The sequence below is a fragment of the Mus musculus genome, chromosome 13, assembly GCF_000001635.26.
Source record: "Mus musculus strain C57BL/6J chromosome 13, GRCm38.p6 C57BL/6J".
Classification (NCBI taxonomy): Eukaryota; Metazoa; Chordata; class Mammalia; order Rodentia; family Muridae; genus Mus; species Mus musculus.
In genome coordinates this window covers 44,842,316-44,865,088 of record NC_000079.6, presented here as the reverse complement: position 1 = coordinate 44,865,088, position 22,773 = coordinate 44,842,316, and the positions used below count along the sequence as shown (strand labels likewise).

Genomic DNA, 22,773 nt, shown 5'->3' with positions numbered 1-22,773 from the left:
GCTGTCTGTTTTCTATTCTGCAGCTTCCATATCTAAAAAGATTACTTACCATTCACATACTATGATTGTCAAGAGGAAAACTGTGACTGCAATTAAATCTGCCACAGCTCACACACGCAAGTGATCCATCCTCCTCAACACGCCAGAGCACCAAACATTCATCCACTAAAAATGGAACATGCTCCCCTGAAAAAGGAGCGCCCCCACATACAGCGGGCTCAGAATCTCCATTAAGGAGCCACTGCCACTTGCAGCTGGCACAGCAGTTCTGGAAGAAATCAGTGGCATAAGAATTTAAATAAAAACCCAAAGAAATGGCAATATTTGGAAATAGAGGCAACATATAGTGAAGGTGTAAAATTCACCTTCCCTTCTGAGGATGGCCAAAATTTAACCTTCAATGCTTGCTAAGGTTTAAGATTTGTATATATGCCCATCCTTTAAGGTCAGACAGCAAAAATCAAATGAAATTATTAAAAAAACAAAACTGAGGGGCTTTAGTGCATGGGACAGGCACACTGATCACAATATTCAATCTCTATACTCCAGGCCCAGTCATTCAGATTGGTTTATTTACTCTCAAATAGAAAAGGAAGGCATCTCTCATCTTAAGCAGCGTTAGCAAGTCCTTCAAAACTAGGAAGGGAAACTGCGAAGATTCCTCGAAGCACATAATCAACTGCTCCTTAGCTCTTGTCTTCCCTAATCCACCAACCAACCCAAAGTGGAATAAACTACTACAATGAAGATGAAAAGCATAGGATGGGAGAACCCTGTTTTGCAGCTCACTTCAAACCATAATGTGCAAAGCAAGGTGTGTTTGAGAAGGGAAATTATCTCCCAGAAAGTTGAGGGAGAGAAACCTGGAAGTACTAACAAAGATGGAACAGGTGGAGAGAAAACCAAAATAGGCAGGAATGCTGAGCAATTAACTGTGGAATGATGGCGTGAGTCTCTACTCTGTAAAGTCCCTGATTGAGAGTATGTGTATTCTCCTTACTCCTGGCCTCAACAAAATTGTTCTGCCAGCAAAATGGGCCAAGGTAGGATCTTGCTTACAGAGATAGAGGGGGATGGGTTTTGGAGGGAACCTACTGCACACTTATAATGACTCTCCTCAATTCCACCAGCCTAAACATGTCTTAATCTCTTTGATCCAGGAGGCATCCATCTTTAGTGTGTCAACAGACTCAAATTACATACTCCTAGTCATGATCAGTCCTGGGAAGTGTTGTGGTGGTACTATCTTCAGCCATTTGTAAGTAAGCCTAGTGAAAAGTCTACAACACCCCTCTATGCTATTTGCCTGATCTAAGCTACCAGGAGACCTCTGTAGTTACTGCCCAGCCCAACTTCCAGCCATATATTTCCATGCTGTGAACTCTGGACACTAAACTTCCCACTATGATGGACTTCAACCATCAGCCAAAACAAACCCTTCTTACATGTTTCCTGCTGGAATCTTGTCACAACAATGGGGAAAATAACTATCTAAACCCAGAAACAAAAGGAAAACCTACATACTTAAAAATCATGGCATCCAAGAGGGAGAGACAATGAGATCCCATTAGCTCAAAGACAGTATTATCATATAGCAACACTCATACAGAAGCTTCCAAAGACAAAGCCCCATCCATTCCATTTTAACACTGGAACCTTAAGATGTTTGCAATGAAGGATTCTACCAAAACTACACTTCTCAAATTAGCTATTATAGTGAGGCGGTGGGTATAGAAAGCAACAATATGAATCTAAACATTGAACATCCAGAAAGGCAACAGAATAACACATGCAGATTAACATAAAATGCAAAGGAATAAATAAAAGGGAGAATCATTGCTGAGAAGCCTAAAAGAAAGCTACAATCTAGAGCTGTAGAGAGAAACCAAGCCTTCCGAAGAACCTGATCATGATTCCCATAGAATTGTACACGGGATGCTAGTGACCTAGATAGCTCAACAAACAAAAGTGTTTCCTGCCTGACTTGGATTTCTGGCAGCCACATAATGAAGAGAATGGATCCCCATTAATTATCCTCAGTTATCTATGAGCACGTAGACATACAGGGAGAGGAGATATATTTAAACATGCAAGGGCCCTCAACCACTGCCCAAACCCAAAAATGGAAACCCTGCTTACTGTGCTGATCTAACATTCTTAAAGAATGGAAATGGTTTCTAAGAATAACCCAAATAATGTAAAATAAAACCTTGAACTGTAGATTAATATCTGAAAATAACTTGGATTCAGATTAATACTTTCTTAAAGCATAGTCTCTCACACACAAACCTACAAACATCTACCAAACAACTAATAATGAAATGAAGCTAGGTGAGCAAGACCAAGCAAAAGCCAAGGGGGGGGTTTCAGGTAGTCAGGACTGTTTCAATAGACAAACACCACATCCGTGGAATAAGCACTATGTAGAGTTCTGAGGACCTAGGTTCAGACTCCTAGAAGCCATATAAACAGCTATGACACAATAATACACAGCTGTAGCCCTGGGGCAAATAGAGCAACAAGAGCCCATGTCTTAGACAGTAAGGCAAGGATCAATCAAGTTCTATCTCCAATCTACACACATAAATGCACAAAACAGGGCAGTGAGCCACATGGTTGTGAGCCACCATGTGGTTGATGGGATTTGAACTGGGCTTCAGAAAAGCAGTCAGTCTGAGCCATCTCTCCAGCCCCAGAAAAGTCTTAAAACAGTGAGCATTGCAAAGCACAATGAAACAAGTTTTATCTGTACATTAACCTTTTATGAACAAGAACTCGTAGATACAAGAGAGCACTGGTAACCTAGCAAAGACCTCTTCTCAAACAAACATACTGGTTAGATAGATTTAAAAACTACCTACAATGATAACCAGTAATGGGAAGGTGGGGGCAAAGACAGGGGTAACTACGGGGGGGGGGGGGGGGCAGAGAGAGAGAGAGAGAGAGAGAGAGAGAGAGAGAGAGAGATGAGGGGGGGCGCAGAGAGAGGCAGGCATGTTATATCAAGAGCAAGTTCACTGGCTCTCAATTCAGCTCTTATATATTAGTTGTCCTACAGCTTCCTTAGAGATCAAGAAATAGAGGGGCCAGGAGCTAGTGAGACGGCTCAACAGTTAAGAACACTGCTCTTCTGAAGGTCCTGAGTTCAAATCCCAGCAACTACATGGTGGCTCACAACCACCCGTAATGAGATCTGATGCCCTCTTCTGGGGTGTCTGAAGACAGCTACAGTGTACTTACATATAATAAATAAATCTTTTTTAAAAAGAGAAAAGAAAAGAAATAGAGGCCAGAAAAATATTCCTATTGACTTACTTAGACCAGCACTAAGCTGCAACAGAATACTATTGGAAAAGACACACACACACACAAAAACTTTCTATCAAAATTAAAGGAATCATATGATTGAACTCTAAAACCCTTACAGATGAACTGGGCTCACTCACAGTTGTGCCTAGGTAAGGGAGAAGCCTCTGTGGCCTTGTCAATGGTGAAACAGCTTCCTTGTCAGAATTAAAGACATAGAATGTTGACCTTACCTAATCTTGCAGAAAATGTGAAAATACTTCTTCCCATCAGGTCCTCTAGGGAGGTGCTCCTTCAATGTAAAGATAACCCACCCATTACAGCACCACAAACTAAAGACAATTCACAGGTCACGATGAAAACATTGATGCGCATATACCTATCAGAGCACACAGGACTAGAAGCATAAATTGTGTGCATTGAGATACAGTTATAGTGTTATCTAGTGTCATCCCTCCTGACATCTACAACAAAACAACACTTTTTTTTTTTAAAAACAGAAACTACTATGAATACAAGAAAAAGAAGAGACCGTTGTATGGAGGAATGTGTTTTATGGCTAGAATTCTTCAAGGGATTTAAATTAAAGCAACATGTAACCAAGGCTTTTAAAGACTAAGTGCCCTGATACAAAATATTCTCAATCCATTCTATCATCACCACACACACAATGATTGAAACTATGGGAAACTCAAGGCTATGCAAAGAAATTCTTGGAAAGGAATAAATCTGATGTATACTGCACACTTGCCAGTAAAAATGGAATCCATGAAAATAAACAACTACACACCAAAAGTACAGGAAAGGCACAATGTTCTATAATCTCTAGGGAAACTGGAATAGTCTTAGTATGAGGATGTTCAAAGGCATTCCAAAGACCAGGCCCTTAGTGCCTGTGCTGACCTTAGTATCCCAGCAGAAATGGCCCTTCCTACAGTGCATATATGTACGTGTATACACACATACGCGCGCGCGCACAAACACACACACACGAACTTTTGTTTTTCTTTTAAACATTGCATATATCGGCAGGAATTGACACAGATTAGCTCAATATGAGGACACAGGTACTGTTTTTATAAAAACTTCATCAAAACATAAACTGGGGTCAGGAAGAGGTGGTGCAGACCTTTCTCCCCAACAGAGGAATGGCAATCTCCAGCCAGATCTACATAACTGAAGTCTCAAGACAGTCAGGACAGCACAGAGAAACTGTCTTGAAAGCAAAGTCAAAATACAAGTAGGCAGCTGGGCATGATGGCACACTCCTTAAATTCCAGCCCTGCAGAGGCAAAGGCAGCCGAAAACACTGCAGGGCTCAGGAAGAAAGGGGAGGGGCAGGAGAGGAGGCTTATTGGCTAGGCAAAGACCAAATATTAAAATTCCTGAAATTCAGAATTTAAGGGAAAAAAAGATAAGTAAAAGAATAAAGAAACAAGAAAACTGAAGTTGGTGTGACAGGAAGAACCAGAGTGACCAAGCAAACAGGAGGCAAGTTCTCTCAGTATCACTAAGTAAAGACGGCCATGGCAAGTCTCTGGCCTTTACTCTGAGGAGGATATACCATGGCCAGTTAGATGTACTCTAAAATTAAGATTAAATTGAAAAAGTACATCTTGGTGTCCATATAGAGCTATAAAGTTATAAACTGGGAGAAAACAACAACAGAAAGTGAGATGTGGGGATGCACAGAAAAGACACCTTGCCACACACAAAAGAACAGGTGGAAACACACACACATACACAAACAGTTCTCTAATATGATAGACTGAGAAAGATGTGAACTATTGTACACAGGATTGTGTACTGAAATATCATGATTCCTTTATAAACTTTTTCGTTTCTAGTATTTTATTTAGCTACTTCTAGAAATGTTTATATTCTCAAAAACAAATATTCATCAAACACCACATACTCTTTACCATGCAATGGAGATACAAAGATAAACAAAGACTTTTGCATCTGTACAGGAGTTAAGAGCAACTCTCTAAAGACTGAGCCATCAAGAGAAGCCTTGCCATACCTCTCCTATCACAAACATAAACATAAAACCAAACACTGGTGATATCAATTTGAAACAACCCCAAGCTTGAAACTATTGGGAGACAAATGTATTAAGGGAATCTGAAAAATTCTACTCTATAAATCAAAGCGGACAAGACTAAAGCAAAGAAACAAACTGTCTTGTCTGGTAGTTATCATAAATGTTAGGGCTGGGGAATCCACACCATACACAATCTATTACTTCTATCCCCTCTTTGAATTTTAAATAACAGGAATGAGCCAACGCTATTTATTGGAAACAAGTCATACTGGTTGCTGCCTCCCCGTGTTGGAGGAGGGGAAAGAAGAGAGTGTCAAAGAACACTCACCAAGTCTAAGAACTCCCTACCTGAGCAAACCCATGACTCACAAGTGACACTTACTGCTATCACCTCCTTCACAATCCTAGTAACTCAAACCCTTAAATATCTAGATCTAGTGTCTTTCATCAGAATGTGAATCTGTCCAAACTAAAATTCAACATAGAACTAATAAGATGTTGCAGGATGGCCAATCTATTCTGAAATGTTGAAGTGATGTTTAGATTTGTCTGCTGGAGGTATGTAAAGGAGAGCGAAAGCATGTGACATCACTTTATATTATAAAACCATAACACTAGGACAGGAAGAAACCAGTACCTAGCAGTCTCCAAGGAAATCACAAAGCATGTCATATCCAGAATTGATATGCAATGGGATCTCTGGAAATACAGGGTTGTACCATCATGTGACCACACATATACATGCTTACAAATGGAAAATTAAAGCTGGGCCATGATGGTACACATCTCTTACGCCAGCTAATTTGGTAGGAGAAATTCTGCTTCAAAATTAAATCTCTGGGCCTACAACATGACACAGAGTAAAACAAACAAATAAATAAATACCAAAATAAACAAAAAAACAAAACAAACAAACAAACAAGACCACACTTACCCAGAAAGCTCAACGCCCAGAGTGCAATCCCTGGTGAAGAAGAAACTGTCCTCTGATCCATGACCCACACACTCTGCTGCTTACTCACACATGAACACACATACACAAATAATGTAGAGCTGGAAAGAAGTATCAGGAGTAAAAGCACTTGCTCCACAGCCTAACAGGTTGGTTCCCTGGACCCCAAGAAAAAGTCAAAGAACTAAAATTACAGTCATCCAATATCCTTCATAGTCACCCTGTACTATGTGAATCTCAAAAATTTAACTGAATAAATAAATAATTTTTAAGATATAGAAAAGAACTCTTCCTGATCCTTCTTACAGATGAAGAAAGCTATATTCTAAATTCATTGAAATACTACTGTACTGCCTTTAAGAACACCTTGGCCTGGGTAGAAACAGAGATTGATAACAGTATTCCAAGTACTCCCTTGTGTGATATGGAACCTAGTTACTGTATTACAAAAAGCTAGCTAGGCTTCTGAGGTTTAAGACTATCCTGCCCAGCCTGTAGCAGCCCCCTAACTTGTCATTCCATGTTTCCTAGAAAGGATACCAGGAATATGAAGAGCATCTTGATAATGTTCTAAATCAGTGTATTGTGTAAACTGAGGCTTCCAAAAGAGATGAATACTGTACTACCACTTTGTTTCATCTCCCACAAACAGCTCTGCCTCAAAAGCTTGAGGGTGGCTGAAGTTAGCACAGCAGCCTTCAGCCTTTCCAATCCCTTGTGGAGGGCAGTCAGTCACAGAATTTTAACTCTCAAACCTTCTTAAAATGATGAGCCTGAGGCCCAGTCAATGATGGGTTAATGGTAAGCAGGGTCATACACTGACTGTTTAACTGATCCCCTCAGATCAGAACTTCCCAGGTTGTTTAGGGGTTGTGTATCAGATATCTGCATTATAATTCAGAACACCCACAAAATTAGTATTGAGTAGCAACAAAATAATTTTACTGGAGGAACTGGAATAATTTTTATCTGTGTTAAAAATTGGGGGATGGGGGACCAGGATCGCTTTGTCCTTCTTCACAGTGCTATCACAATGAATGAATCTTTCTCTACTTCCCAGTATTAATTTAGTTCTTATTCAGGATAGCAAGACCTGCTTGAGGCACAGGTTGTGACCCCACATCTGGTAATAAAAGGATGCCTGCAAACCAGGCTATCAGAGAAGCACAAAGAAACACACTGTGGCGATCAGACTAAACCCAGCCAAGAATTACAAACAAGGGTCTCTATAACTCTACTCCAAGCATCCAGCCTTACAAGCAAAATCCCAACACACAGAAGCTCCTCCTAGTACTAACACTACTTCGATTCTGATCTTTAGAGGTGGCTTCTGGGTCTTATTGGTACTTATGCCGGGGGGGGGGGGGGGGGGAGTCGTCAAAAACAAAAACAAAACACATTGAAACACCAGGAAGACTAGCCAAGGAGAGCCTGGCAAGCATGAAACAGGCTCTCCCCCTGCCCCCACTCTTACAAGCCCTCCCTAAAGGAAGAGAAGGGCTCTAAATTTCTAGATAGCTATCTAATTATTCTTCACAGGATAGACTTCCTACTAATAATACCTAATACCATTAAATCATCCCAAGTGTAGTTAATAGTCAAACCTCATGAGGTGAGGACACTCTTGACTAATCATAGTAAGGCAGGAGCACACACTAGATGCTTCAAATAGAAAACAAAAGAACCACTACCACAACAATGAAGGAGATTAATGTAATACTCCAAGGGGGGTGAGCCCTCTTGACCTACATGTGTGCTCAAAGTACCATATATCCCTGCTCTGAAAACTCCACTCGGGAAGCATCCACACTAGAGACTTTAGGACACACCACGCATAAACCAGAATTTCTTGGCTTCACTGGTGTCAACAAGAGTGTCGAGTCAAGATAGCCATGGATCCACCATGGCCTTTCTATCACAGTGCATGAAGCTACTTCTCCATGTGACAGCAGCCTCACCGCCTTGAAAGTCACACTCAAGAGTCATCAGACTACTAAAACTACAAAACACAACTCTTCTATATTCCTTCACAGTGCCTTAAATAGGTCTCTTTATTGAGCATTCAAGGTAAGAAGCCAAAAGGTGGGTTTTCCCTACATACTAGATAGAGGGGTACAGAAGAAGACAGGCACTTTGGTTTATACCTCTGATTTTTTGCATATAAAATGGGTTCTTTAAATAATAAAGATCCAAGGGATTGTGGTGAGAATTACTTGGGGCCGTGAACATACATAACAATCATGGAGTTCTGTATACTATTTTCAATTACACACATAAGCCAACTATGGGGAAACTATACCTATAGTGGAGTAAAAGAAATCCTCCAAATACAGAGAACCATTGTAGGACAACTAAAACTCATCCAAGACCAGGGAACCTGCAATGGGACAGCACCCATACCATCCATCAGCTCCCAACCATGACTCCAAGAAAAGAAAGGAGAGTAAGGACATAAATGATTAAGGCCCACAAGTCCCACATTTCAGATTCCCCATCCTGGAAAAAATGCAGGCATTCAGCCAAAGCATCATAGAGGCAGCTCCCACTATTATCATCTTTATCTGGGTAATAACAGTTTACTTTGGCTGGAAGGATAGGGTATAGAGGAAGAGGTACATTCCAAATGCCATACAGTATGTATCTTTATAAACTGAACTCCAAATCCCTGGCTGCCTTTGGTTAGTCACTCATGTATAACTGATCCCATAGTACTTCACCGAAAGACTGCGGTCACCACACATACACCACACTACTTACTGTCAAGAGACTCTATGACCAGGGCAATTCTTATAAAAGTACAGTTTCAACCTCTCAGTCCATTATCATGATAGGGAGCATAGCAAACAGAATACTGTAGAAGCCCTTGAGAGTTGAATCTGGGGAGGGGAGAGGCCCAGAGGCAGGGAGGGAGGGAGGGAGAGAGCATGAGAGCATGAGAGAGTTCAAGCTGGACATACACTTTTAAACCCCAAAGTCACATAGCTCCAATATGGCCACACCTCCTAATCCTTCTAATCCTATTAAAGAGTTTCACTCCTTGGTGACTAGGCATTCAACTATATGATCCTATGCAGAGGTCACACTACAATTCCAAACTCTGCCTTCTAGGGCTGTGAACTTAGTTCCCAACAAACACCACCACCATCCTGCACCACCATGATCACCACAGAAACCATTTTTATCACATATACTTCCTTCACGGAAGGCTAAGCTGCACTGCACCTAAGGACTTGAAGAAATCTGCCTATACAGAACAAAGTAGTCCTGATGTGTGAGAAAGACACACATAAACTAAACTCAACATCTGCTTCAATGGGTAGGAGCAATGATAAAGATATCCACAACCCAACCCCATACACCCAAAACAATCAATCACCACAACAAAACTATAAGAAATCAACCAGCAGGCAGTTAAACATGTAAGACAGAAAGGGAGAAAAACAGATTCATTTCACCCATAAGGCCTTTTGTTTGACTAGTTTCAAGTTACACAGATAGACTGCTATGCTAGGTTCTACTGAAAGATGGGGAATCAGACAACACAGAACATAGGTTTGAACAAAGATCCCCAGGGAGAGCCTACCTACAGAATCTAAGTAAACATGGGGGAGACCAAACTCCACTGGAGAGCTCACCCCCTCTGTGTTTATGCACCTGAGACCCACTTGGGGGCCTTGCATTCACCTTGTGAGCATGTTCCCTGGGAAAGGACAGAAGCCCAAGGTTAAGGAACACACACTGCAACAATACATACTCATCTTCCAAAGCAGGATTGAGGCACCTTTACCCATGCCTTCAGGTCACAAACATTTTCATACCACTGATGAAAATGAGGACAATTACTATCCCACAGGGAGGCAAAACCTGTTAAAGTCACAAAATTGTCACAGACCTACCTCAAGACCAACCAAGAACAGTGGGAAGAACCCTTCTCTCTCTTGGTTCTCCAGCCTCAGGCAGAGCACATGCAAATAACAGCAGAGGGTCCCAATAGGCATTCAGAAGTGTGTGTGCTGCATGAAGCAAGCTGAAAGTTTTCACTTTCTCTGTATTGTTAGTTTATGAGGGATAAATATATCATTCATTGCATGAAAGAAGGAATACAATTGGCAGAGAAGAAGTTATACACTGGTGCACATGACTTGTGGGGACCATGGAAAGGCAGAATAACCAAGTCGGTCAGTGAGCATGGATGTGCCCATGGCTGAGTTCATAAAACAATGGCTACCCCAAAGGAGTTCCTGTTACCGTGTTTTGGGCAGAGGAAGAATCTTCAAGAATAAAGCCTATATATATTTAAACACATGATTTGGAAGGTGACACGATACAGTTTGACTCTTCTGTTCACATCTTGTTAATGAAGCTGTAAAGAGTGAGTAATAAAAATCTTAGAGATTCTTCTGAATTAAGAGAATTAAGGTGGCTCTAGTAATTAGCACCATGTCATCTATCAATGTAAAGCCTCATTCAGAGACAGGTTTTAGAACTTCAAATATATAAGCATTTCTAATACTCATTCGCTTTACTGTGGGCTGAGATTCAATATGTACAACTCAAACACAAAAATGTTGAAATATTATTTTTCACTAAAGTGGATGAAAAGCTGGTGGCTGAAGATAATGCTACTTGAACTTTTATCCCACTGTTGGATGGTTCTCTTCTCACACAGAGAAGGAATGCATGTTTTTAGCTATGAGAGTACAGAGACAGGATTTACCTTCTGCCCACAGGAGACAATTCATCCAGCTTGGTGGCGGTGATGGTATGTGCATGCAGATGTGTGGTGGTCAGAACATGCCAAGCTAACTTGTATCCACGCTTCAGATGGTTCTAAATGTCTCCGCCTCCATACCAGCAATCGGATGCTTGTGAGCACACTAAGGTTTTATATGTATCCTGAGGATTTGAACTCAGGTCCTCGGGTGGTTTATCTACTGAGCTATCTATCCAGTGTAAGCTTATTCAGGATTCAACATGAGAGTTAAAACTCAGGTCCTAGAAAAATCTTCAAGTTGAGAATGAATTTAAGGTCCATGTGAGCCAGAAATACAGACTCTTCCCCACTCAATCAATCAATTACATAAATTGTTCTAGAAGCAGTAAAATCTTAAGACTAACCAGTAACAATATAACAATACAATCAGCAAACAACAAGGGCAAGAAACATAATGCATATGAAATCTCAAAATTTGAACCGTCTACCTGCTAAGTAAGAATCAGTAGTTGTATGAACAGTGGGATTCTAGTCTGGAGAATGAAATATATACAGGTAACTTCTCTCAAAAAACTAAGAACTACGCAAACCAGCAGACAGAAGTCGCCAGGCCGGGCATGGTGGCGCACGCCTTTAATCCCAGCACCTGGGAGGCAGAGGCAGGGGGATTTCTGACTTCGAGGCCAGCCTAGACTACAAAGTGAGTTCCAGGACAACCAGGGCTGCAGAGAAACCCTGTCTCGAAAAACCAAAACCAAACAAACAAAAAAGTGACGCCACTGTCATGCTGCTGGAGAAGCAATTTTAACATGGAATTCTATATCAGGCAAAAAATACTGTGAAGTGAGAAGATGATTCTATTTTACCACATATGTACAACCCTTCACAGAATAAAATACATGAGGCTAAAACAAAGAACAGAACCTGCCACTGGCAGCAAATTATAAATATTAAACTCTTTCCAGTTTTTTGTTTTTTTTTTAAATGCCAGGGCATTAGATCTAAAGCAAAGAAAGTAACCAGTGCTAAATACACAGGGCAGGGTGAACCCTTTAATCTCAGCACTGGAGAAACACAGGCAGGTGGATTCCAAATCAGTACAGAGCAAGTTCCAGGAGATACATAAGAGACGGGGTGTGTGTGTGTGTGTGTGTGTGTGTGTGTGTGTGTGTGTGTGTGTAGAAGAAGAAGAAGAGTTTAAATACATCACTATTTACTTCATATTTACTTCCACAGTGATCTTTTGTTTGTCTATTTACTTTAGAGGTTCCAATAAGTTAGTGCATTTAACCCTGAACAATACCAGCAATGAGTTTTGACAAAAAGATGCTTTAAGACCCAATCTACTAGAGAACGCTCACAGGTATTCATATCCAGAAGTTAACTGGATTCAGTCGTGACATCACACAAACCCAGGAATTTTTACATGAAAAGCCACTTTAAATATAATAATCTAAAACCAGATTTCATTTCTTCTATGCCCTACGCTGGTAGCATTTTATCTAGTTTCGCAGATAACATTTCCTTTTGAAAAGCATGTTATACCAAAGGCATGATTTATGTTGGAAGACTACCTTCCTGTCAGAGATGTTGGCATTATGAAAAAGGGCCTCTACCAAAGCTAAAAAGATGACTAAGGTATGAATAGTCTCCATGGAATCTGTTCAACACCTGTTTTTATAAACTATAATTTGCACCACTCCTGATATCTGAAGGCATGCATTAGCTCAGTACAGGAAAATCACTACCATTCACCATAAAGATCCTTTTCATGACATTAGTTCACTTCAAAACGGGGAAAAGGGTTCTTGTATTTCCTCTGCCTACAGATCGCTGTGCCAGGAAATGGTGAAGAGACATAACACAGCACGCAAACCAAAACTCTCTGGTAATCCTGCAGTAACCCTATCACAACCATTACTGGTGGCTGACAGTGATTATCAGACACACAGACTATATATACCACACACCTTTATTCTCTTCCAACTCAGCTGGCTCATTTGACAACTGTGGTTATCAGTTTATCCTCACAACTCCTCCTCTAAAATGTTGTCCTCTCCACTACTCTGCACGGTATTGACCTGAATCTCTTCATCTTTGTTTCTACACGCACTGAAACACTTGAAAATGTTTCCTCCACAAGACTGCCTGAAGGAATGAGACAGACAGCTTAAGGGAAAGGTCTAAGCAGGGTCATCATCAATTTTTTTGAACGTAAACAAATACACGAACAGAAAACTCTGATGTATATTATAAATATCACCCATTAAAAAAAGGAAGGGGGTGGAAGGTCAAGAATAAGGACACATAACTAATTACACTGCTGGGAAGGCTGAGGGCAGGGTCAAAGACAGCCTGAACAACCTCTTTCAATTAATTAACATATAAACAAAAACCCCACAGGAGCACTCAGTTGTATTGCAAGTGTCCAGCCTTCATTTGAAAACACTGCCCACTGCCCAAAGGAGCAGAAAACTCCAGGGCAGCTTTGTCTTCCATGAAGACTGGCTTCAATGATATCTTGAATGGACAGGATAAAAGGAACATATCGGGCTTTTGAAATAGGAATGATACAGACTCAGAAAGAACCACACGGTCTACTATTTTCTACCTTCTACCTTCTAACTATATCAGGGACCAACTATGGCACAAGTATACTGAGTATATACAGCTTAACCTGATTTCTCAAAGAGAATGTTACAGAGCACAAGGTCATCTTAAACAACAGACAATTTTTGTAGTATGTAAGAATTATCATTACAAATATTGTTCTTCATGGGTAAAATGCATTCAAATGCATATAGACTCTAGAATGAGTCAACAGCACGACCTCACTCTCCTCTACTTACTGTTTTCTTTCCCTAACATAAGTGAAAACAGGTTAACTAAGACCATTCACACAGTAGCAGTAACTAAATGGTAAAAGGATAAGCTATCAATCACCACAATTCAGATCAGAAAAAAAAAAAGTTAACTACAAAGCATGCATATATATATATATATATATATATATATATATATATATCATGACCCTGGACTTTTAGGGTTGAGAATTTTTGTCCCAGAAATTCTAAATATCAAATACGATGACAATCTGCAGGAATTCCAATTCATCTATTCTAATTAAAAAAAAAAAAAAAAAAAAGCCAAAGACAACCCACTAAATACAGAACAAAACCAAAACAAAGTATTTCTTCACACTGTAAAACTAACAGATTCAAGTCTATAATCCAACTTTGAGTGTGTCTCACACTAGCATAATTAGGGGCTAAGTAAATGGCTGAACAATTAAAAGCATGTACTGCTCTTTCGGAAGACTCAAATTCGATTCACAGCACCAAATCAGATGGCCTCCATTACAGAGAGATCCAACAATCAGCTTCTACAACTCATGTACACAACCCACAAAGACACACCCATACATGTAATTTAAAAATAAAATCACTTTTTGCAAAAGTGATAAAAAGCCAGTATTACCTATCTAACCATAAGCCACACATACCTAATAAGTTTTACTAAAAGAGTTTGACTGTTAGCTCGAACTGATACTGTAATTAATTCTACTCTCCCGCCTTCCTTTTTCATTTGCGACAATGAAATCTTTTGCTTTGATTTTTTAAAAAGTTTACTTTTATGTGTATGAATGCTTTCCCTGCGTGTGAGTAAGCTACCACGGGCATAAGCCAGATCCCTGAACCTGGAGTGACAGGTGGTTCTGAGCCATTCCATATGGGTGCTGAGAATCAGGCCTGGGTCCTCTACAAGAGAACAAGAGCTCTGTTCTGCTAAACCAGCTCTAGCACCCTGCAACAGTGGAGCACTATTTAATGCAATAGAAAAAGATTTGCACTAATTAAATCTTAACTCTACAAAGTTATTTCCTATTTCTACTGTCCTATAAATTCAGATTAAATAACTACTTAGCACTCGAGTGCACCAACAAAAAGAAAAGGCCACCATCACTGTCATCCAAGAGAATGAGACACTGGGAGGGGTGGATGGTCAGTCACACAATAGTGAATATATAACCATTATATAACCATTATTTAACCATTATATAACCATTGACTCAAAAAATGCACTCTCCAAATGCAGGTGAAAGCTGATGTCAGGGACATGAATACCACCCATGCTAAAAAGCACAGATACTATCACACATTCCAATGTATCTACTGAAGCGACTAGTTTTTCCAGCCTTCAGTTCTAGTGATGGTTCCCTTTACAAATGGGGAAAGAGGCTCCTTATGGTATACAGTAAAAGGTTCGTCATAGAAAAGTACAGGCCTAGTATAATGACACGACGCCTCTGGTGTGTGTTTAAATCTGCTAACATACAAAACAGCAATGTGAGACACTATTGAGAGGTTAAAGACAATGACTAGGAGAAGTTATTATACAGACCCAACATAGACCATATGCTATTAGACACCAAGGAAAGGAAGGCAAAACCAGAATTTGAGCTATGCATCTCAACTTGCAAGCACAAATCATGGCTAATTTCCTTCACCTAATTTTTCTCTGTACTTCATTAAAGATAGACATCTAAATTGTTTCCAAAGGGTCATTATAGTCAAGATGAATCAACCAAGAAAAGAAGTTCAAACCAAGGGAACTTTTTCCTTTTAAAATATAGTCATAGGGGCTAAAGAGATGCCTCAGCAGTTAAGAGAACTGATTGTTCTTCCAAAGGTCCTGAGTTCAATTCTGACCACCTGCATTGCAAAATTATAGTCATAAAGATCAAATGCAAATTTAAAAGTAAATTTTAAAGGGGGTGGACAATAAGACATAAAATAGGGTGGTTGCTAGCAAAGAGATCTTTAAAGACCCAGTTGGAACCGTTATGTAATTTCACTGCCACAAATCTTAAAATAGCATTAGCCTACCTACCACCTTACTGAACTATCTTAAATTATGTAGAAAAATCATATAAAAACAGTTTGGTTAAAATCAGACATATTAAGGTTGTAGACAGTAAATTAATATTTTCATGACAAGAACAATTATTTGCTAATAATACCACAGGAAGTCTCTATCATTTTGGGAAAGAAATCTCTTCAGAAATGACAAAAACGCATTTAATACAGATTTCAAAACAGCTGCTGATTAAGAATAAATTTGATGGGCTCATGAAATAATTCAGCTGTTAAGAGGATTGGCTGCAGCAGGGCAATGGTGACGCACGCCTTTAATCCCAGCACCTGGGAGGCAGAGGCAGACAGATTTCTGAGATTGAGACCAGCCTGGTCTACAGAGTGAGTTCCAGGACAGCCAGGGCTATACAGAGAAACCCTGTCTCGAAAAAAAACAAAAACCAAAAAACAAAATAAACAAAAAAAGAGGGAAGGGGGGATTGGCTGCTATTCCAGGGGTCCTTGAGTTCAATTCTCAGTACCACATAGTGGCTCACAACCATCTGTAATAATATCGGATTCCCTCTTCTGGCCAGCATGGTGTCACAGGCAGGAACAAATTTCACCCGGGCCATTAATGACTTTTATCCATCTTTGTTTTTGAGGATTGTTACTGGGAAAGCTTTAGTTCTGACTCCTGTGGTAGATTCACACTTGCTCCCATGTGGCAAGCATTAGCAACTGAATTGACAGTCCCTGCCCCATGATGTATTTATTCACTAATGCTTGGGTACTAACCTTTTCCTCGACGGCCCTTCTTCAAAATCTGAAGAACTAACATCGTTGCTAGTAGAGGACACTTGGGAGGCATCATCCTTCTCGTTCTCTGACTGCTCTGAGGCTGGTCCTAGTGCCTTAGCCTGGGCATTACCAAGAAGCCCTACAGGTGAGAAAAGGGACAAACACTTAAACACATTACATCAGAGCAGCACTTTTCCTTCTACCCTGTGCCCAAGCTGACAAGGACAGAAAACTTACATACACATACAATCCTTTAAAGGGGGTAAGAAAAATTAGCCTCACTCCATAAGAGAATCAAAAGCTTAAGAAGGAAACAATTAACAAGGAAATTCAAGACAGACAGGCAGGCGCACGCGTGAGTGCTGGGGTGTGTGTGTGTGAGAGAGAGAGAGAGAGGGGGGGGGGGGGGGAGCTGGATCGGGTTTTGATACAGAGAAAGGATCTCAATGCAGTCTGACCTGAGTGAGTGATCCTATTGTTTCAGCATCTAAGATGCTACCTATTAGATAGAGACCTGACTAAAGTACGTTTTATTTTGAACATCTCTTGTGCCTCAAGGCTAGAAAAGATGTGACAATTATCATAAAAACCCAATGAGTCATTTCTAAATAGCTACCAACTGGTAAATATTTACTTTATAACAAAAATTGACCAATACCAGCTACCCACAGAAACATCATAAACACATCTTAGAGGCAAACTGGAAACCCAAATAGAGCCCTTAACAACGTAGCTTGTACCCAGTCTTGTCTCAGACCTAGTCAAAGAACAATTGCTCTCTAGATCTGAAGTCCTGATGCGTATATACACACTACCATGGATGCACTCCTGTGGACACAAACATGGAAAGGTCCACCACAGGATCCCAGAAGCAGCAATCACCAAATATAACAGCAGAAAGGATTAAATGATGTTAATGGTTCCTAATTTTGCCTACTTGTTTCAATGTTCTTTGCAAATCTAAAAAAAAAAAATTGTATATTTATCCAAAATATCATTTCTATTAGCAGTACATTGGCACACCAATACTGGAATTATACAAATATGATTTCCAACACCATTAGAAATGTGACTGGGGCCCTTCCGCTCCACTCGCGCCCCGAGGTACCTTGCCAGCGGAGGCGCCCACGCAAGGGCCCACACAGGATTCCCCATGGGATCCTAAGACCTCGGGTGAGTGGAACACAGCCCCTGCCCCAATCCAATCGCGCGGAACCTGAGACTGCGGTAAATAGGGAAGTGGACTACCCGGGCCTGACCTGGGGCACAAGCCCCTTCCGCTCCACTCGCGCCCCGAGGTACCTTGCCAGCGGATGAGCCCGACACCCGCAAGGGCCCACACAGGATTCCCCACGGGATCCTAAGACCTCTAGTGAGTGGAACACAACTCCTGCCAGGAGTCCGGTTCGAACACCAGATATCTGGGTACCCTCCCTGCAAGAAGAGAGCTTGCCTGCAGAGAATACTCTGCCCACTCAAACTAAGGAGAGAGCTACCCTCCCAGGTCTGCTTATAGAGGCTAACAGGGTCACCTGAAGAACAAGCTCTTAACAGAGACAACTATAACAGCTAGCTTCAGAGATTACCAGATGGCGAAAGGCAAACGTAAGAATCAATATGAACTAACCAGTACCCCGGAGCTCTTGACTCTAGCTGCATATGTATCAAAAGATGGCCTAGTCGGCCATCACTGGAAAGAGAGTCCCATTGGACATGCAAACTTTATATGCCCCAGTACAGGGGAACGCCAGGGCCAAAAAGGGGGAGTGGGTGGGTAGGGGAGTGGGGGTGGGGGTGGGTGGCTATGGGGGACTTTTGGTATAGCATTGGAAATGTAAATGAGCTAAATACCTAATAAAAAATGGAAAAAAAGAAAAGCAATCATAAAAAAAAAAAAAAAAGGAAAAAAAAAAAAAGAAATGTGACTGGGGCCAGAATATAGTTCAGCAGTGAAGTCTGGTTCAATATCTTAGCAAGAAAAGGGAAAGACTCGGAAATAAAATTTTGATATCCCACCTCCAATTGTAGTATACCTATTTTTTATTATGATTAAATAGTGTACACACACACACACACACACACACACACACACAGGAAAATTCATCAGAAAAAAAGGGTGAAAAGTTTTCAAAATGTCTACTATATTGACTTTAGGATATACAAGCAAAGAACACAACACATATATGGTCATAAAGACTTTACACATCAAGTAAGGAACAAGTGATAGGAAAAAGCTAGTGAATGGAAATCAGTGCAAATCACCAACACATAAATAAAAATCTAATAGGAAACTACGATGCAACTCTAATTGGATAATGGAAAGAAACTAAGGAACCATGGGATACAAACTAGGTGGGGATGGGTAAGAAGTGATCAGAAGACAGGCTACTGACACTGAGGAAGGTCCTTTAGAACACATTGGAAGCTTTATTCCTGCTTTACCAGGAACTCCACACAGAAAGAACTTGTCCAATTTGAACATGTCCCAGATGCACATGTGCTCAATTCTGCACTACTGTTCCCAGGTGAGGTAATGCTAGTTGGAATCCATGACTAATGTCAGTTAATGGAAGACCTATTGTTCCTGAGCTACTACTAAGCTGGAGTAAACTTGAACAAGAAAAGAAGAACCCAGGCAACTGACTATAATTATAGGTAACAATTCAGAGTGGTCTTCATAACCAGCGAATTTTAGATAACTTTTCTCAATAGTTCTGTCGAGAGGCTTCCAAGAATCAGATAAAAGGATAAATATAAACCGAACAAAACAAAAAACCCAAGCCAACAAGCACAGTAGGAAAGAACTTAGGGAAGAAAGTACACATCTAAAGTACAAAATGCCTTAAAATGGCCTCTACCCAAAAGCAAACTATTAGGAGAATGCATAGGGAAATGGTATGCGATCTCTCTTAGAATTTTAGCAGAAATTAAGCACTCAGTGGGAAGTAAGGAGGAATAAAGCTATTCTGATCCTAAGGGAAGTCTGAATCATTAATGCAATAGAAATGGGGGCTCCACTATCCACTGGCCTCATCAAACTCGTACCTTCAGGGCACTCCCAGCTTTTCACCTTCCAAGTCATACAATGAGAGGAACCTGAACTAGAGAGAGCAACATAGAGGTAGTGTTTGAAAAAGAACCTTAAAGAGGGAGCAGAGCTGATTGTATTCTGTGCATGTTCAATATTTTCAATTTCAATACTTCCATTCCGTATAAAAATCATTCAGAAAATTATACTCATTTTTAAGTTTCCTCATCAATATGCTTAAATAGAGCATTCATTCCCAATTTATTTCCTTATTCTTTTTTCCCCATCTCCTCCTTACTTTCTTTTACATCTCCAACTATCACATTTTCTAATACTTTAGATTAAATAAAGCCTGCCTGGACTAGGAGACCTGCATCTGCAGAATGGAGTATGATGCCACAGGGCAGAATAGCTATCATGACAACACAAGATATGTATATTCTGTGCCTTTTCTTTCTCCTGTTTAACAGCACAGCCACCAATGATGTAAATTATTATTATTTTTAGTAGAGTAGAAATAATGTAACAGCATTCCCTTCCCATACACAGACCCCACATTTTACATTTTCTGGACCCCTCACGACCCCTACCCTCATTCCCCACCTCTGCAAATGCTAACACAAATGTTTGCTGGAGACTGGAGGCTAACAGAGAGGAAACTGAATGGCCCAAAGATCCAGCCTCTCTACATTTGTTCTCCTCCATTAATATTCAGTAGGTTAAACTTAAATTAAACCAGTCTATTGTCTTTCACAAAAGCAATAAATATGAGCTGAATCAAAAAGTCAGAATCACTGGCATAGAGACAGCTCAGAAATTGGGCCTGCCACCACCACCAACTGGATATAGCCTGGATACTACTAGTCCACCACCATATTACCCAGAAACCCCCTCCAAGAAATTAAACACAGCAGCATGCTGCTACCAGGGCCTCTGCAAGTTCAGTGGCTTTTCAGCTCATCTCCTAAATTAGCAACAATTGAAAAACCTTCCAGCACCACAGTCTAGAACAGTAGCAGACGATTAAATGCATGTTGGAAATTCTGTGTACATGATCTCTGTTTCCCTTACATGAAAATGAATGCCTTCTTCAACTAAAGAATCTTTAAGCAATAAGTGGTAAATCTAGATTATACAACACAAATGTATAAACACAAAATAATTGTTTTCCAACATCTAAAAAATAGTACAGAGCACTTATTATGTTTTAGACACAAAGAAGACATGGCAGAATACAAAACTAGAGGAAAACTCTATTCTATAAAGACAGTGTCAAGAGAAGGGTTAAAAAGAAATGAAAACAAGGAGGGCTTTGAAGCTGTTCCAATGTTTCTCAAACATCTGGAGCACACAAAACTTATTAGCATATTAGGGAGAGTCAATGTTTTTAGCTTTGCTGTACGAAGTATGCACAAAAGGTGATTCTCTGTTATAGAGCCAATGCCGTCTGCCACCGTGACACAAGGTATCACATTACATATTAAACAGTCAAGCACCCAAAGAGCTTTCGCTTTTAATGGCAATTTATCATTCTGTATGTGCCCGCACATATGTGTTCACTTTTAGTTGGGAGGAAAATTTTAATAGCATCCTTCTTGGTTAACGCAAGAACCTCTCTTAGGTAATCAGAATGCTTGGTTTGCCGCCATTACTAGTAAAAAACACAGTCTTGGTTCTCTCAGACTTAGAAAGAAACACTGGGTTGTCTGCTTTACAAACAGAGCAGGCATTCTGATGCCGAACCAGCTTCACACATGAATGTGGACAGATATTAACCCTCAACTATACATATGCAGGTCAGCATTGAACATCCAACACAACCGGAAGGGCAGGGGTGAGCAGGACAGAGCCTGGGAAGCCCATAACAGATCCACTCTGATGTGGCTGAGAACAAATGATAGTCATAAGGCAGGATGTAAGTGACACTTGTGGTCAACGAGGCGCAAATGAAAATGGCTTCCTACCCTGGATTACAGAAAATAATTATCCTTCTCTCTCATGAGAGCAACCCCTCAGCCAACTGAGACTCCCCTTTGTCTCCTCTCAAATCAGCATAAGAGATTTCCCATTTTAGTCAAGAAAATGTAATCAAAATACCAGCCTCTGTGGAACCTCAAAATAGATCAAACTATGGAAAGGTAAGATTGAGTTTTGTTCATCATTTCTGTCACATCTCAAACACATAGATATAAATACTGATTAATATACCAAAAGTCTACATGAGACCTTTCTTCACCCACCATCAATCTCAGCTCCCACAGACATTATTATTCAGAAATTTAAATTCTCTTTTTCAAGGGCAACATTTTGATAAAAGAAGCAATAGCCCAACATGGTGACAGGAAAAATCTGGGCTACTGGAAAAGCTATTTATTTCTATGCAAGCAAGGTATCACGTGCCCCAGAGCCAACAAAACATTTCCTCACCTTGAACCATATTCCTCACCAAAAAGCCCTGTGGCCATCTCAATATAGTGTAGCAGCTTTACAAAATGGGTCCCAGTCTGTATGACTAGAGCTCTGGATGAAAGAGAACCACATCACCCAAAGACAAAAGATACCCCTTCTTCACACATCTTAACCAATGCTCCCAAGGAGAAAGAGGGCTCTAATAACAAACATCAAACAAAGCACATCTCGTAAATGAACTTTATATGCACATTTTCTTTTAAATCTCGGATCTCTAAAACAACAACAACAAACTTAAACAGCCCAGGGACTATCAGTGCACTTATTTTAGCATACAGCATCATTTCTTTGGGTCAAAGATCAACCACAGGTTATATTAATTAACCTGACACTATAGTAATTAATTCTCCCTTTCACTCACTCATGCTAATCATGACTTTCCCAGCAATTAGAATAAGTAGGGTTCAAGACTGCCCTCAAGCACCTTCAGAGCTCTACAATGGCAGGCTCTACCTCCAGACGGTATCCACTCCACTATCTCAGGCTCTAACTTCTAGATATACCTACTATCCCAATATCTGTCTCCATTTCACACTGACACACAGGTTAAGCACATGCCTACCATGCAACCTACTTAACAAACAACCAACAGCTTGGATCCCCACC

The 22,773-nt window shown here is 40.4% G+C and overlaps 1 protein-coding gene across 7 annotated transcripts in view; it reads right to left on the bottom strand.

The window, feature by feature from the left end:
* Positions 1 to 22,773, bottom strand: part of Jarid2 (jumonji, AT rich interactive domain 2) — a 190,870-nt gene that overhangs the window by 56,555 nt on the left and 111,542 nt on the right. For 6 of the 7 annotated variants that reach the window (NM_021878.3, NM_001205044.1, NM_001205043.1 and 3 more), the window contains one exon: positions 16,668 to 16,809. The exons of the other annotated variant lie outside the window; for it this stretch is intronic. In NM_021878.3, the coding sequence (NP_068678.1) occupies positions 16,668 to 16,809 (142 nt within the window). The remainder of the gene's footprint in view (positions 1 to 16,667; positions 16,810 to 22,773) is intronic. 7 annotated transcript variants of the gene reach the window in all.